The sequence below is a fragment of the Stegostoma tigrinum genome, chromosome 29, assembly GCF_030684315.1.
Source record: "Stegostoma tigrinum isolate sSteTig4 chromosome 29, sSteTig4.hap1, whole genome shotgun sequence".
Classification (NCBI taxonomy): domain Eukaryota; kingdom Metazoa; phylum Chordata; class Chondrichthyes; order Orectolobiformes; family Stegostomatidae; genus Stegostoma; species Stegostoma tigrinum.
This window is the reverse complement of record NC_081382.1, coordinates 36,533,687-36,551,693: the sequence shown is the minus strand read 5'-3', so window position 1 is coordinate 36,551,693 and position 18,007 is coordinate 36,533,687. Positions and strand designations below refer to the sequence as shown.

Below are 18,007 nucleotides of genomic sequence, written 5' to 3'. Positions count from 1 at the left end.
CTGTTTATGTCGAAAGTATAGTGACACATACAAAGCACCGACACTAATAGATATTATCAATTTCAGGCAAAGGAAGAAGATTGTAAATTCACAAACTCATTTACCAGGTTAAATTTTGAAGGTGGTTTTGGCCATTTCCAGACAAACTTGAAAGGTTACTGAAAATGGCAGATCTTTAGGAACTTACGCACCACCAAACAATTAAAGTGAAACAGAGGGCAATCCTTGCTTTTATTTGTTCTTTTTCATTCCTTACCACTCAATGATGCTTAATATTTACATCAACTGCTTTCTCCATCAGTTGACAGCTTTCCTTCATTTGGTACATAGCTGGCTATTTTCCCTGACTCCTTATCTACCTCTGGCTTCCAAACCTTATCCAAATCTTCCAGCAAATAATTAGTGCACTGCTCCAGCACTTGCATCACTTTGTGTTGTTGGACTTTGCTGAAACGTCCCAGTATGTGATGGAGTGTCCCACGCTTTGATCTGTGTGGGGGAGGGCCAATGCCAATCATCAAACGTGGCATAATCTTAAAAGATACAAGTAGATTATTACACAATAGAAGAATTTTTGCAATTAATTCGAAATAAGTCGGACTTGAAGTGGCAGCCGACTAAGACAGCAACTGGTTAAGGAATGACCAGTTATTGTGGGTAACATTAGCTTTTCAATTCCATAGCCTGCACACATAACTAAACTAAATGGTTGAGCTCTCCTGTCCATTTGTACAGGATAGGAGTTCACACTATGGGTTGAAAGCTGCCTGTAATTCACCACCTGTAACAACTGATCCAAAAAATACCTATGTACAAAACAATACATTGACAGTGTTGTCCTTTTGAGTTTGGAACTGTGATGTGCCGTCGTAAGCAAGGGGAAAGGGGGAGATTTATTTTGCACCTGGCCAAAGATGGTTGACCAGGTTGGTGTCTGGGTGAATTATAAGTGAAACTCTTTTTCAAGTTTAATTTTTTTTTGTGCAGAGGCACCATTGAAAAGAATTTAAGGAATAAATAAGATTAAATATTAGTTCGATAGTATAGAACTTGAGAATTGCTGAAAAATGATACGTTTTGTTGAAGCTTTCCATGTTGCTCCCATGACTAAAGGGGACCCACGTTATGCGATGAGACCAGTGTGCTGATTGGTGGAAGGTTGCCATCCACTTGCCAACCAATCAGCATTCTCTTCATACAGTATTTGTCCTTACCCCTTTGCATTTCCCCATCTGATTCATTGTAAAAAGTCACAGCATAGACTACAAGATGGTAAACTGTCCCTCCCCCTCTACCCCCACCAAGTTAGTGGTGGCACACCCCTTTCTGACTGCTCTGAAAGTGAAAAGCAGATCTTGCATTTCCATAGCACCCTTCACATCTTTGTGCTGTCTCAAACTGAAGTCAGTGGTCGCACGGTACCGGGTTGTGGTCCAACAGGTTTATTTGAAATCATAAGCTTTATCATCTGACGAAGGAGCAGCGCTCCGAAAGCTTGTGTTTTCAAATAAACCTGTTGGATTATAACCTGGCGTTGTGCGACTTCTGACTATGTCCACTCCTGTTCAACACCGGTACCTCCACACTTCAAAATGAAGTACTTCCGGGAGGATGGTCATAGTTGTGGTGGATCATGTGCAGCAAGCAGCATGCGCACAGTAAGATCCCACAGATGTCGACTGACAGATGAACATTGGTCTTGGAAGTACGGATAGTTATCATTCTGTGATATTCTCTGCTAACTGTAATGCCACTGCAAATTTAACCCTCAATATGCCTGGTCAATGTCATTATACCCACAGCCTTCAGGAGACAAATGGGACCAATTTAGTTTGGGAAACTTAAATAGAAGTTGCTGGAAAATCTCAGGCAGCATCTGTGAAGAGAAAAATCAGAGTTAACATTTCAGGTACAGTGATCCTTCCTTTAGTTTGGGAAGCTTGGTCGGCATGGAAGAGTTGGACCAAAGGGTCTGTTTCCATGTTGTATGACTCTATGGATAGGTAACAACAAACATGACATGCTGAAGATATAGCCATCTCTCCTTGAAAGAAGAAAACTGACATACTTATTTGTGCTGTGCTAAACTGCTGTATAAACAGGATTAGAACATGAGTCCCGATGTGTTTGCCAAATATTTCTTTGGCCTATCTCCGTCTCTTGTGGCTTGGATGAACCAGACAAGCCAAGAAATGCACCTTATAAAATGAACCATAAAATAAATATAAATGTAATTACAGAACCAGATCAATTTCAAATGTGGGCAAACGGGTGGCAGATTCAATTTAATGTCAACAGTGTGGAAAAGAATTAATCAAAATATATACTCAATGGTGAGAAAATCATAATTTTCATTTTTGTTTCAGAAGTCATTTATCTTGTTTTGGATAAACTGTCATTTTCTTATGAATCAGTCTGAATTTGGGAAAGACCACATGGTAAAATGGTTATGATATTTAAAAATATCTAGTTTCCATTGTTTGATTGGACTACTTGCATGCAAGAAATGTGGTGTAATCTTAAAAGATACAGGTAGATTATTATACCATCTTTCGAAATTAACTTGAAATAAGTTGGGTTTGAAAAGGCACCCGACTAAGAGAATACAGAGCTGTACTGTGTAGATGTGAAATTGGTCCACTTGCACATGCTGTTGTGAAAGGCAGGTCATGCTTAACTAATTTACTGTAATTTTATGAAGACATTATGAGTGTGGTGGGCATTGGGGACCAAGTAGATGTGGCGTATCTGGATTTCCAAAAGACATTTGACAAGGTGCCGCACAAAAGGCTGCTGCATAAGATAAAAGTGAACAGAGTTGCAGGCAATGTATTGGCATAGGTCAAGAGTTGGTTAACTGACAGGAAGCAAAGAGTGGGGATAAATGAGTGCTTTTCAGGTTGGCGAACAGTGACTAGTGGTGTGCCTCAGGGATCAGTGCTAGAACTGTAATTGTTTATAATTTACATAGATCATTTGAATTTGGGGACCACGTATAATGTGTTAAAGTTTGTGGATGATACTAAGATGAGCTGTAGAGCAAAGTGTGCAGAGGACTGTGAAAGTTTGCAGAGAGATATAGATAGTTTAAGTGAGCAGGCAAAAGTCTAGCAGATGGAATTCAATGTTGATAAATGTGAAGTCATCCATTTTGGCAGGAATAACAGCAAAAAGGACCATTACTTGAACGGTAAAAAATTGCAGCATGCTGCTGTGCAGAGGGACCTGGGTGTCCTTGTGCATGAATCACAGAAGGTTGGTTTGCAGGTACAACAGGTAATTAAGGAGGAAAATGGAATTTTGTCCTTCATTTCTAGAGGGATTGAGTTTAAAAAGCAGGGAGGTTATGTTGCAGCTGTATGGGGTGCTGGTGAGGCCACACCTGGAGTACAGCATATAGCTTTGGTCTCCTTACTTGAGAAAGGATGTACTGCTACTGGAGGGGTTGCACAGGAGATTCACTAGGTTGATTCCCAAGTTCAGAGGGTTGACTTATGAGGAGAGGCTGAATAGACTGGGATTATATTCATTGGCATTTAGAAGAATGAGGGTGGATCTTATCAAAACATACAAAATTATGCAGGGAATAGATAAGATAGAAGCAGGGAGGTTGTTTCCACCTGTGGATGAATTAGAACAAGAGGACACAGCCTCAGAATTAGGGCAGCCAGATTTAGGACAGAGTTGAAGAGCAACTTCTTCACCCAAAGTGTTATGAATCTGTGGAATTTCCTGCCCAGTGAAGCAGTTGAGGCTTCTTCATTGAATGTTTTTGAAGCTAAAACAGATACATTTTTGAATAGTAAAGAAATTAAGGGTTATGGTGTGCGGGCGGGTAAGCGGAACTGAGACCACAAAAAGATCAGCCATGATCTTATTGAATGGCGGAGTGGGCTCAAAGGGCCAGATGGTCTACTCCTGCTCCTAGTTCTTATGGTCTTATGTTCAATGTGTTGCTATGTTTATGTGAACCTACTGCTTTATGTCTATTCTTGGCACTTTCTAAAAGGTGCCAAGTCTGGTCATCAGATAATCATGCTCATGAAAGGACTACTGAGATTCAATTACACCTAACAGAATTTTGACCATTTTCCTGCCACTTAGATACTTACATCACTTTTCATTTTGTTTATGCAGGAAATTACTCCACTGTGTTCCCTGGGAGAAAAGCATATGTTCATTTAGAACATTGTTACAATTAGAACGATCCAGCAGATGTGAGACCTCAACCAGCAGCAGATCTGCAAGTGTGTCCTTATGCTTTCCCATGACCTGTCTTTTTGGGGACATTTATCAACTAGTTTTTACTTGCTTTTCTTGCACTCCAAAAATGGAAGGCAAGGAAATGGTGTGAGGAGTCAAGAAGCTCGATTCTTATGCAGCATATAAAGTGATCCTTTTAAAATTAAGCTATTTATTGTAACTGTTGGTCATATAATTTATTTTTCACAATCTGTGGGAACTCCTTGGATTGGAACACAAAGTTCTACATGTCTTGCAGCTTTACAGAAAGGTCAAGACGTTGTTTTGGAGCGTGGCTGTTGACACACTAGGAAGTAGCAGCCATCTCTCTCTAATGAGAGAGCAGTCCTCTCAGACCATGGTGACTTTACCTTTCACACTGCTCACTAACTGGTTTGGAACTCCCAAGCTGCCTCTATTTTCTTGTGTAAATTTCATGGACCAGTTGGCAAGTGTGGCTCAGTGGATGACCTCACACCTCTACTACTACAGGCTGTAGGTTCAAATCCTACCCTAAGACTTGAGGACAAATATCAAAGCTGACACTTGGAGGAAACACTCAGGTTTCTGAAGAAGGTCCCAACACAAAATGTCAACTTTCCTGCTCCACTGATGCTGCCTGGCCTGCTGTGTTCCTCCAGTTCCAAGCTGTGTTATCTCTGACTCCAGCACCTGCAGTTCTTACTATCTCTGAGAGAATACTGCACTACCTTTCCAAAGCAATGTTAAACCACGACCCTATCTCCCATTTCAAGTGCAAAAGGGCAGAGAGATTATCTCCTGTCCTGACTGATGTTTATCCCTCAATTAGTGTCACAAGAAATAGATTATCTGATCATTATCATATTGCTGCTTGTGAAAGTTTGCTGTTTCCAAACTGGATGCTGTAATTCCTACGTTGCAACATCTTTGGATGTGAAGAGCTGATATAAGGAGATCTTGGTGTCTGGTAGCTCTGGAAGGTGCTATATAAATGCGAGCCTTTTATTTTAATACTCTTTACTAGTGATATTTGAATTCTCACTTTGAGAAAATATTCCTTCAACTGTCATCAGAACATGCTGAGTGGCAGTGACCTGTACTTAGTACCTCACCAACTTTGCTATTCTGTATGTGAGCCCAAACCCAGAATGCCATCTGCCATTTTCTGAAGAAGGATCTAGCCCGAAATGTCAGCTTTCCTGCTCCTCTGATGCTGCTGGGCCTGCTGTATTCCTCCAGCTCTACACCTTGTTATCTCAGATTCTCCAGCATCTGCAATTCCTACTATCCCAGAATGCCATCTGATGGTGCTTTTGTGTTTTAACTAGCTATGTGTTGTCTCTATTCTTTTACTGTGAAACTTCGTTTCCATAAAAAGATAACAGACGCTAGTTCTGAATCTGAGATGCTTATCGTCCAAACGTATTATGCGGTTTGAGCAAAAGTGGGTATCTGGGATTAGATTTTAGAACAGGTTTAAGAACCTAAATCACTGCTTCCTGCTCCTATGTGCTATGCTGTGTCCTCTCTTTAAACCACGCTTTTTTGCAAACTTAGTAGCAGCTCTTTAGACTCAAGCAGTCATCACCAGGTGGATCCTTACAACTGAGTTTTAGGCTGTTTTACCACGGGACATCGTTGAGCCTAGTCCTGCCCTTCTTGATCAGGAGTGGACATCTTTGGCTGAGAATTTCCTTTGCTTTAACCAGGAAGCTGTGGCTAATTACAATTCCACTCACTCAGCACCAACCCAGATATCTGCAGTTTGCTTTCCAGTACATAAAACAATATTTTCACTTGTGAATTTAATAACTATAGTCTGCATTTTAACACAGCATGTTTAGCAGAGAGACAGACCTCTCACAATGTTATAACATTTCAAACAAAAGGATGACACAACTTTTGTGGGTCAGTTAAAAGATATGACTGGGGAAGTTAAAGTGAAAGAGATGTGTCTGATGAGGTCTTTTAAAGGTGGGAGAAGTGAGGCGGAAAGATCCTCAGTGAAGGTGTTCCAGACAGCAGGAATGAGTGAGCCGAAAGCGGGTGGCCTGGAGGAATAAGACATGTAGGGGGACGGAGTCAGAGTACTGGAAAGGGACATAATGTTAGAGAAGATTCCAGAATAAATAGCAGGGAAAAACTTGGGGAGGGATTTGTACCTCAGGATGAAGGTTCAAATTAAGTCTATTTAAATTGTAGCTTATGGGGAGGTGATAGACCAGTGGTATTATCACTGGGCTGTTAATCCAGAGACCCGAGTAATTTTCTGAGGACTTGGGTTTGATTCCTGGCATGGCAGATGGTGGAATTTGAATTCAATAAAAATGTGGAATTAAGAGTCTAACGATGACCGGGAATCCATTGTCGATTGTCAGGAAAAAAAAACCCATCTGGTTCACTAATGTACTTTAGGGAAGGAAACTGCCATCCTTACCTGGTCTGGGCTACATGTGACTCCACACCCACAACAATATGTTTGACACTTAATTGTTCTCCGGGCAATTACAGATGAGCCATGGATGCTGGCCTAGCCAGCAATGCACTCATCCCATCAATGAATATCAATAGAAAAGTACACGTAAGGGTTTGGCACTGATGGGAAGAAAGTATGAAATGGTGTATGTATCAGGTTCCTTCCTTGATAATTAGGATATGGGGTCTCAAGATCAGCATTAAGTTTGGCCACAGAATCCTCATTGGCCACAGGTGAAGTCCCAGAGGACTGGAGAATAGCCAGTGTTGTCCCATTGTTTAAGGAGGGTAGCAGGGATAATCCTGGAAATTACAGGCCTGTAAGTATCACATCGGTGGTAGGAAATGAAATGGAAAAGATACTCAGGGACAAGATCTATACACTTTTAGATCCAAATGTACTTATTTACTATAGACAGCATTGTTTTGTGTAGGGGAGGTCCTGCCTCTCTAACTTGACCGAGCTTTTTGAGGAGATGACAAAGATGATTGAAGGGAAAGTGGTTGATGTTGTCTACATGGACTAGCAGTGGAAGGATGCTTTTCGTAATGGAGGGCTGTGACAAGTGATGTTCAACAGGGATCACTGATGCTGGGACCACTGTTGTTAGTGACCTACATCAATGATTTGGAGGAAACTGTAGCTGGTCTAATTTGTAACTTTGCGGATGATACAAAGATTGATGGAGTTGCGCACATTGAGGAGGACTGTCAGAGGATACAACAGGACATAGACCAGTTGGAGGCATGGGCAGCAAAATAGCAGATGGAATTTGATCTGGGACAAATATGAGGTGATGCGTTTTGGAAGGTCAAGTACGGGTGGAAATTATACAGCAGAACCCTTAGGAGCCGTGATATGCAGAGGGATCTGGGTGTGGGGTCCAAAGATCATTGAAGGTGGCAGTGGGGGTAGATAAGGTAGTAAAAAGTGCTTATGGCATGCTTCCCTTCATTGGAATGGTCATTGAGTGTGAGAAGAGACTAGTTATGCTGCATCTTTACAAGACTTTAGTTAGGTACGGGGGATTTTAGCTATGAAGAAAGGTTGGATGGTCTGGGTTTGTTTTCTCTGGAATGCAGGAGGTTAAGGGATAATCTGATACAAGTTTATAAGATTGTGAATGGCATGATTAGAGTGGAAAATATGAGGATTTTCCCAAGGTGGAGGGGTCAGCTACTAGGGGACACAGGTTCCAGGTGCGAAGGTGGAAGTTTAAAAGAGATGTACAAGGCAGGTTTTCCACACAAAGGGTGGTGAGTGACCGGAACGTGATGCCTGAGGAGGTGGTGGAAGCAGACACAAGAGGCAGCATTCAAGAAGCACCTGGACAAATACATGAGTAGGATGGGAATAAAGGCATATGGATCCTGTAAATAAAGACAGTTTTAGTATGAAGGGGCAAAATGTGTCCCAGCGCAGACTTTGAGGGCCGAAGGTCCTGTTCCCGTGCTGTGTTGTTCTTTGTTCTGTGTTCTTTGGAATTTCATGAAGCAGGTTCAGCCTTTCAGCAGCCAGGCAGAAGAATGGAGGACATGTCAACAGTGTACATTTATGTGACAAAGCCTGAATGTTCAATTGGTGGAAAATCTGGCTCATCCATGATCTGATAGCACAGAAACAGTGAGGAAAAAGGTGGTAAGGTACAACAGTATCTTGCCAGCAGAAGCTGACTGTAGATACTGATCACCAGGAGACAAAATACAGATGAGGAAAAAGCGACAAGCTGGGCACGAAACCCTGGGGAAGCTCAAGCAGAAGCCATTCCTGTTAACGAACTGACCCAATGTACCTAAACTTTTGTGGCAAAGCGATCAATTAAACTTTGTATTGCCAGTAAGCAATTAAAGCAACATACCTTGCAGATTGTCCTTCATTTGTGATAATATATTTACCCAGAGGTATATATATTTGGTCGTGAAACAAGAAAATTTCTTCCGGTGCTACTTGATAAATGTTGGCTTAGGACAGAAAGAAAACATTACTTTAGAACCATAGAATTACAGAATGCCTACAGTGCAGAATGAGGTCATTCTGTCTGTTGAGACTGCACTGACTCCAAACAGCATCCCACCCCCATCCCTGTAACCCCATCTGATGTTTTGTTACTATGGCTAACCCACCTAACCTGCAAATCCTTGAATACTTTTTAGCATGGCCAATGGCACCTAACCTGTGCATCTTAGGAATGATCTTGTAAAGTATAAAGTATAAATTCGCTTCCAACTACTTTCATAGCTGTATGTGAGTTTGTAACAAACTGCGTCGTGGAAGACCTGAGGGCACAAAATGTGCCCAGTACTCTTAGGTGGAATCTTGAGCTGAAACACCACTTTTGCTCACATTCAGTGTAAGAAACTAGTATTATTTAAGAGGTAATTTCCACTGAAAATGCCTTTTGGTGCTTATTAAGGAAACTGCATGGCATTTTGGTTGCCACGCCTTTAGTTAACATCCTCTCCTATCAGCAACCAGCTACTCGGGAATTAACATGTTTGAATTGATTGCAAGTGCCATTTAAAGGGATACTTAATATTTCATGATCGCTGCTGCTGAAGCAGTGAAGAGAACCTGTGGTACACATCCAGACACCTCGAGAATAACTTTACCTAACAACACCATCAAGAGTCAAGCAACATTTTATTGTGGCCAATCTCCAAGGGTGCCACCCAAAATAAATGCTGCACTACTTCTCTACTGAGCCACCAGGAGAAACGGACTGCTTGGTCATTGGTGAGGTGTGCTCCTCTGTCTGGTTAAGACATGTAGCCAGGCACAGCAGCAGCAGTAGGGCAGAAGCACAGGAGTGGAGAGTGGCCTCCTCCTCCACCATTGGTTCCATAAATCGGTCACCCTCTACTAGAATCTTTTTATATGATTCATTTAAATGATGTAAGTGTCACTTGCTGGGCCAGTATTTATTGCCCATCCCTGATTGCCCTTGAGAAGATGATGGTGTGCTGCCTTCTTGAACTGCTCTGTTTGATGTAGGTGTCTCCACAATGCTGTTAAGCAGGGAATTTCAGGATTTTGACCCAGTGGCACTGAAGGATTGGCGACTTATTTCCAAGCCAGGATGGTGAGCGGCTTAGAGGGGAACTGGTGTCCCCATGTATCTGCTATCCTTGTCGTTCTAGATGGTAGAGCTTGTGGGTTTGGAAGGTGCTTTCTGAGGATATTGGGTGAACTTCTGCTGTGCATCTTGTAAATGGTACACACTGCTGCTGCTAAGCATCGATGGTGGAGAGATTGGATGCTTGTGACTGTGGTGTCAATCAAGCGGGTTGCTTTGTTCTGGATGATGTAAAGCTTTTTGAGTATTGTTGGAGCAGCACTCATCCTGGCAAGTGGGGAGTATTCCATCACATTCCTGACTTGTGCTTTGTAGATGGTGGGCAGGTTTTGCGGAGTCAGGAGATGAGTTACTCACTGCAGAGTTCCAAGCCTCTGACCTGCTCTTTATAATTGTATTGAGATGGGAGTCCAGTCCTGTACCTGGTCAATGGGAGCCCAAGGGAGGATGGTACATGGTTATCAGCAAAAGATATCCTTGCCCATGTCTAACTTGAATCCATGAGACTTCATTGTGTCTGGAGTCAACACTGGGGACTCACAGAGCAACTCCCTCCCAACTGTTTCTCATTGTGCTGTCGCCTCTGCTGGGTCTGTCCTGACAGTGAGACAAAACATGTCTGGGAAAAGTTTTGGTAGAGTTTGGCACATTGACTGTTAAGGTATGACACTATGAATGTCATGACCCTGTCAGGCCTTTGCTTGACTAGTCTAAGATATATCTCAAAGCTTTGGCACTAGGCCTCACATGTTAGTAAGGAGGAATCTGCAGGCTCCACGAGTCTTCTGGTGATGTATTCAAAAGCCAATGCTGCCTCGGTCCCTAAGAAATCCTGCAGTGTGTCACTATGTTTGAGCCACCATACTGTGTAGCTTCAGTCAATGCAAATACCCTGAAAATTGTGTCACTTGATCTCAAATGTCAAACAGACATCTCTTATTGGCACAGTATTTATCTGTAACTGTATTTATCCTTTGATCAAAATAATTGCCAATCAGCGGTCTATCAAGATATTATGCGCCAGGGGCAACTGCTAAAATGTTGAGAGCAATGCTTGCATCTCACCGTAGCCTGATCATCTAATTCTTCATGTGTTCCCCGCTTTAATCGATCTGACTCCACGCTGGTCCCTGCCTACCTGGTTTTTGGATGTTATAATGACTTGTGCTTTGTCCTGATCAATTTGATTGTGGCCAATGAAACAGGGGACCCCTCTTTCTCTGAATGAGAAGCATGCTCTTTTTCACAAGCTACTTGAGATGGAGCATAACTGAGAAGGTCCACAAAGTCACTAATCATTGACATGATGATGACGGTATGGGATTACATTCTATGCTCATTCACTGCTAACTATAATGCTCCAACAGACTGTGGATCTCAGGCTAAAAGCTATAAATTGAGTTTATTAAGGAACAAGATTAATAGGAGAAAAATTAAAACCAAAATATGCAATGTCGGGCAATCACAGCTTAAAATGCACCTTTGTCAATGGAATGTTACCTCAGTACTACATTGAAGTACATCCTAGATTAGGACTTCCGGTCTATACCCATAATCTCTGGCTGAGAGGTTACAGTGCTATGAGTGATCCAGAGCTGACATCTGACTAATGCATATGACACATGTAGAAATTCCACCAATGGACATTAGTTCAGTTGTACTTAAAATTACTAATACACGTCCTTATATTTTGGTCTTTTCTGAAAATGCATAATGACTAGAAAAGGCGATATCACCTTGTGCTGTTCAGGGACAGAGAACATTGTGTCCATATCGAAAGCAATGAAGCGAGAACTTTGCTGATAACTCAGTGGGATAAATATGGCTGCAATACTGAGTCATCCCAGGTACAAGCCTGACATCAGTACGGCAGAGGAAGAACAGTTTGAATCAGCTTCTGGGTCCAATGGAGACAGACAGAAAGAAATCAACGTGGAATTCCTACTCTCCATTATCACCCAGTGATAGCCTATTCAGACATCAAGTGAGGATAGGGGTGAACGTGATCCCTTTGAGACCACAGGATGGTCCAGTTTAGAAGGAGAAGCACAACACTGCTATATGCTCCTGCATTTGAAAAAAAAAACTTCTCCTGAAACTGAGCTAACAAGGTGCAGGACTGGATGAACACATCAGGTCAAGCAGCAGCAGAGCAGCAGGAAGGCTGACGCTTTGGGTCTAGACCTTTCTTCAGAAATGGGGAAGGAGAAGGGGATTCTGAAATAAATAGGGAGGCGGATAGAAGATGGATAGAGATCCACCTGAGGTCTTTCTGGAGGGAGGAGGGTGACTTCTTCAAGGTAGGCATCCTCAGAAGAGGCTTCGCAATGGGGTTAAAATTGTTTCAGAGATAGTAGGAACTGCAGACGCTGGAAAGACCACAGTGGCTCTCTATCCACCTTCGATCCACCTCCCCCTCTCTCCCTATTTATTTCAGAATCCCCTTCCCCTCCCCCATTTCTGAAGAAAGGTCTAGGCCCGAAGTGTCAGCTTTCCTGCTCCTCTGATGCTGCTTGGCCTGCTGTGTGCATCCACTTTGCCTGAAACTGTTTGATCTCCAGCAGTAGCCTCTTGCTTTTCTCTGGAATGCCACTTGAAATGACAGTGAATGGAATTGTTTGTCCATTACCAAGCAAGTCTATTTCCTTGGACTCATTTCATACCCCACACGACGATTCCGATTGAAATCAATTTGGGTTCTGACCTAAGCTAAAACAAGAGAATGAAATCTGAAACAAAAAAAAAACAGGAAGTGCCAGGGAAACTCAGCAGGTTTAGCAGCATCTGTTGAGAGAGATACAGTTTCGACTCCAGTGACTCTACTTTAGAATTTCTTCAGTGTTAAAGGGTCACTGGAACTCGAAATGTTCACTCTGTTTCTTTCTCCACATATACAGATGTGAGATTCACCAACACTTTCTGTTTTTAGTGGGTTTGGTCCTGTTCGTACTCAGAGCAACAGTGAAACAGAGAATGACTTGCCTGCGAGACTGACACTAATTCCATTCATTTTCATTAACTGCTGTGGTTTCAGCAGGATGATCTGATGTTGTCCACGTGTTGCGATTGTCACCTTCCCACATAATCTTCTGTCGAAATGCCACTTATGGTCCACATTGAGCTTGGTTGCCATGATGTTGATAGCTGTCATCCCCACACTGCAGCGACTGGTTTGTATTTGATAGTTGCCCAGACCAACCATCTGAAAGAAACTAAACTGTAATGAAACTAAAATAACTTGGGCAATATGTCCAACAAAACACAAACAGTACTGTATTCTGAGATAATAGGAACTGCAGATGCTGGAGAATCCGAGATAACAAGGTGTAGAGCTGGATGAACACAGCAGGCCAAGCAGCACCAGAGGAGCAGGAAGGCTGACGTTTTGGGCCTAGACACTTTGTCAGAAAAATAATGAAGGGTCCAAGCCCGAAATGTCATCTTTCCTGCTCCTCTAGAACATAGAACAATACAGCGCAGACCCTTCGGCCCTCGATGTTGCGCCGACCTGTGAACTAATCTAAGCCTCTCCCCCAACACTTTCCCATCATTACCTATATGCTTATCCAAGGACTTTTTAAATGCCCCTAATGTGGCTGAGTTAACTACATTGGCAGGCAGGGCATTCCACGCCCTTACCACTCTCTGAGTAAAGAACCTGCCTCTGATGCTGCTTGGCCTGTTGTGTTCATCCAGCTGTACACCCTGTTGTCTCGGTACTTTATTCCAGTTGCTAATACCCAGCTCTTTAGCTCTTTTCTCTGGTTGGTGTACCACGGATTTATAATGCTGGACATGCCTCAAACGCGTGCCCTCAGAACCTGTGATACTGGTGCCTCCTTCACATTTGGAAGTTCACCGGCAGAGTTTGTCAGTGAGCCCAAAGAATAAACTGTAACTTTCAAAGGTGAAATGGACAACAGATGATCTACAGGAAATACTGCTTAGTAAATTAGCACATATGACTCCTTCCTTAACTTGTGCAGTTAGAATATAGAACTCTTGTTTAAGGGAATGTTAGATAAGTACATGGGGGAGAAAGGTGTTGAAAGATGTTGATGTAGTTCGGTCAAATAAGCAAGAGACCCCTGCAGTTGACAGTAAGCAGCATGATGCTGTAATAGCTGTCAGTTCAGATCAATGTTACTCTGTACCTCTGTCAGAATTGTTTATTTGTGTTCCTAGTATCTAGGATTGATCCCCAGTGTCAATGACCCCAGAGTACAAATGCCCCTGGAAGCCAGCCACCTCTGATTTCCCCAGAGACCAGTGCTCCTGAAACAGACCAAATCCGGTGAAACCCACAGTGATGCCTGTCTAAATACCCCCGAGCCCAGTCATGTTTGTGTAAATACCCAGAATCCAGTCATGTCTGTGTAAATACCCCCAGAGCCCAGTCGTGTCTGTGTGAATACCCCCAGAGCCCAGTCGTGTCTGTGTGAATACCCCTAGAGCCCAGTCATGTCTGTGTAAATACCCCCAGAGCCCAGTCATGTCTGTGTAAATACCCCCCAAATCCAGTGATCTTTGATATAAGTACCTATAGAGTCCAATATGCCTATCTAAATACCCCCAGAATCCAGTCATGCCTGTGTAAATAGCCCCAGAGCCCAGTGATCTTTGATGTAAATACCCACAGAATCTGGTCATGCCTCTGTAAATATCCCCGAGTCCAGTGATGTCCCAGATTTGGAGTGATCCCTAAAGTGTAAATAATTGCCTCTTGTATCTCTGTCCTTCCAAATACAATCTCACCTACTTGCACCCTCACTCCCCCTCCAGCAAAAGAGTATTTGCTCTGGGTTAAATGCCTCTTCCCCCCACTAGTCCCAGCGGGATTAGTCCTGGCCAGGGTGGATAGCCCCTGAGTAAGAGAGTAGCACCGCACCATGACCCTGTGCAGACCAGAAGGGGGCGGTGGTTCCATGTCGTGCAGCCCGCACAAGCGGCGCAGACACGGGCAGGTGGAGACAGCTCGTTGCAGCGCTCCCACACTCTGCTTCCGATCCGTCAGCTTACTGTAGCCGGACATTGCCTCGGCGCATCTCCCGCTCTTGGGGCTCGGGTGGCCACGCTTCACACACCAACTGGGTCTGAGCAATGCACCCCAGAGAAAACTGCACGGGTTTAACTCCTCCAACGCTACCCCACCCCCCACCCCGAGTTGCAATTAAAACTGCAGCATCTTATTTGCTGCCTTGAAACGTAGCAAAGGTGCACAGTAACGACATAGACAACATTACCCTGCAGCCTTGACGCTCAGCCAGGCTGGAGCACTTCCCCTGACACAGGATGGAGATTCAATTGCAGGAAAATATTTCAATCCGCGCGAATTTATTTTACAACTTCGCTCGTTAGTCATAGAGGTCACAGAGCTGTACAGCACGGAAACAGACCCTTCGGCCCAACTCGTCCGTGCCGACCAGATATCCTCAACTAATTTGGTCCCATTTGCCAGCATTTGGCCCATATCCCTCTTAAACCCTTCCTGTTCATGTATCCGAGATAACAAAAGTGTGGAGCTGGATGAACACAGCAGGCCAAGCAGCATCTCAGGAGCACAAAAGCTTTTGTGCTCCTAAGATGCTGCTTGGCCTGCTGTGCTCATCCAGCTCCACACTTTGTTATCTCGGATTCTCCAGCATCTGCAGTTCCCATTATCTCTGATACTGTTCATGTATTCTTCCAGGTGCCTTTTAAATGCTGTAATTGTCCCAGCCTCCACCACTTCCTCTGGCAGCTCATTCCATACACGCACCACCCTGTGCGTGAAAAAGTTACCCCTCAGGTCCCTTTTAAATCTTTCTCCTCTCACCTCAAACCTATGCCCCTCTAGTTTTGCACTCCTCTACTCTGGGGAGAAAAGACCTTTGCTGTTCACCCTACCCATGATTTTTTAAACCTCTGTAAGGTCACCCCTCAGCCTCTGATGCTCATGCCTGGACCAGTCCTGTTACCCCAGTGCCCATCTTCTGCCTTTTTCCCCATATCCCTGCTCGCCAAATAGTCATCCAGTGTCTCTCTTGAATGCCTTAATTGAACCAGCCACCACCACATGTCCAGACCCTACCTACTCACGGGGTGAAAGCAGTTTTCCTCACATCACCTTTGAATCATGTGCACAGCATGTCAAACCAATGACTTGTTGCTTTTTCTTTAATGAGGATGACCAGCTTCTCTCTATCTGCTCTGTCCAGCCCACTCATGATTTTGAAGACATCCATCTACTCTCAGTCTTTTGTCCTCTTCAATCTTACCCTCATTCCGAAGTTTCTCATCCCTGGAACCGTTCTTGTAAATCACTTCTGCACTCTCTCCAGTGTGATTCCATCCTTCCTATAGTGCGTCACCCAGAACTGTACAGAGTAGTCCAAATGAGGACTGAACAAGCAGCTTGTACAAGTTTCAGGTCACCTTCTTAGTCCTGTGTTCTGGTTGTTAAATGAACATTTGTTGCCCATCCCCAATTGCCCTTGACTGAGAGACTTGCTCAGCCATATTTCAGGGGCACGTAAGAGTCAATCATAGTCTGTCTTTGCATCTCTTTCCCTTTTTCCAACTTTAGTTTGCAGTCTAGTTCTTTGTGGCCATCCTATCTTGGGCCTTCTTCATCCATGAGAAATTGGCACTGGGGAGCCATTGGGTCTGTTTTTTATGATTTAGAGAGTTCATCCTATTAGATGGGGCTCTTGTGGCAGTGTCCCTACCCCTGAACCAGGAAGCCTGGGTTAAAGCTCCCACCCTCTCTAACAATGTGTCAGATTATCTCTGAATAGGTCAACTTTTCAAGGGCGCTGAAGGGCCCTGACCAGGTGAATGGGGAAAGAAATGTTTCCCGTTGTGAGTGAGTCATGAATTTGGGGGGCATGGTTTAAAAACTAAATGTTACCCTTCCAGGACAGAGGTGGGGAGAAGGTTTATTTTCTCTGAGGGTTGTATGACTTTGGAACTCTGTACCAAATAAGTCATGACTTTAATGTCCTTTCACACGATTGTTACGTCAAACTCAATTTGACAGAACCTTGCAAGGTTTTCTGACAGCCATGCAGAAGCCAGTGGGGTTGAGGGCCGTTGGATGGATTTCAGGCAGATGAATCAAACATTAACGGGGATTGATGATAATCTAATGATCTGATCAAATGAAAGAGCAGGCTGGAGCAGCCAAGTGGTCCACCTTTGCTCCTAAACCATACATTTGTATGAGTTTTGATACAATGAAAGAGTAGCCTTTGTGGGAAGCTCGGTTGAAAAGGCTGTACATTATAGTGTTAGCGAATTCCACCCACCATTGTGACCTTAATGACTGAAGGACCATTGCTCTGTGTCCTAATGACCATATGGCTGAAGGAAGCTGAGGGTAAATCATGTTGGTCATAATGAAATCATGTGATGTGTGTGTGATGTGTTAACATGACCTGCACTGTTGTGTAATAACAAAGTGTGGAGCTGGATGAACACAGCAACCCAAGCACAAAAGCTGACATTTTGGCCCGAAACGTCAGCTTTTGTGCTCCTTAGATGCTGCTGTGTTCATCCAGCTCCACACTTTGTTATCTTGGATTCGCCAGCATCTGCAGCTCCCGTTATCTCTGCACTGTTGTGTTATGAGTTTGTGACAACAGATTGTCAGATAGTATTTTACTCTGCTTTGTTTGAATTTATCTCAGGCATCTTTTCCTTCTGTCTCTTTTTCTCTGAATTTCTGTTTCTTCCTCTCTATTCTCTATATTTTCAACATGTCATGTCTTTAATGTCTTTTCACAGCATTGTTATGTCAAACTCAATTTGACAGAAACTCATGAAATTTTAGGACAGCTGTCCAGAAGCTTGATCATAGAGGTAGGTTTTTAGGACTGTTTTAAAGGAGAAAAGAGAAGAAGAGAGCTTCAGGCAAGGAATTCCAGAGGTTTGGCGTCACAGCAGAAAGCAGAGTCATTAGTGGTGGAACGATTAAAATCGGAGATGAGCGAGTGGCCAGGACTGGAGGAGTGCAGAGACCTTGGAGGGTGTGGAACTGCAGAAGAATAGAGACTGTGGGCAAAATGGGCATAGAGGGGTGGAAAGAAAGGTGAGAATTACAAAGGTTGATGTGTTGTTGGACTGGCAGCCAGACCAGGTTATAGAGCAGAAAGGATATGGTGCATGAGAAGATGCTGACATGGTTTTGGGGTTCTCACTTGGCTCTGGTTTCTCTTTGCTGATATTGGTTGTCTTGCATATAATCGCACAGCTGT

The 18,007-nt window shown here is 43.5% G+C and overlaps 2 protein-coding genes across 2 annotated transcripts in view; one reads left to right on the top strand and one right to left on the bottom strand.

The window, feature by feature from the left end:
- cfap157 (cilia and flagella associated protein 157) overlaps nt 1-18,007 on the top strand; it is a 71,036-nt gene that overhangs the window by 41,606 nt on the left and 11,423 nt on the right. The window lies entirely within an intron of this gene.
- Nucleotides 282-14,805, bottom strand: ptrh1 (peptidyl-tRNA hydrolase 1 homolog). Its single transcript, XM_048558552.1, has 5 exons — nt 14,662-14,805; nt 12,756-12,975; nt 8,559-8,661; nt 4,113-4,158; nt 282-533 (listed from the first exon to the last, which is right to left on the bottom strand). The coding sequence occupies exons 1-5, from the start codon at nt 14,803-14,805 to the stop codon at nt 282-284; spliced, it is 765 nt and encodes a 254-aa protein (XP_048414509.1).

Coding starts and splice junctions, on each gene's coding strand:
- ptrh1 (XM_048558552.1), bottom strand. CDS start 14,805: ATGTCCGGCTACAGTAAGCTGACGGATCGGAAGCAGAGTGTGGGAGCG. Junction 8,662..12,755: donor AATTAGTGTCAGTCTCGCAG/GCAAGTCATTCT, acceptor TTCTGTCCTAAG/CCAACATTTATCAAGTAGCA. Junction 534..4,112: donor TAAACAAAATGAAAAGTGAT/GTAAGTATCTAA, acceptor GTATCTTTTAAG/ATTATGCCACGTTTGATGAT.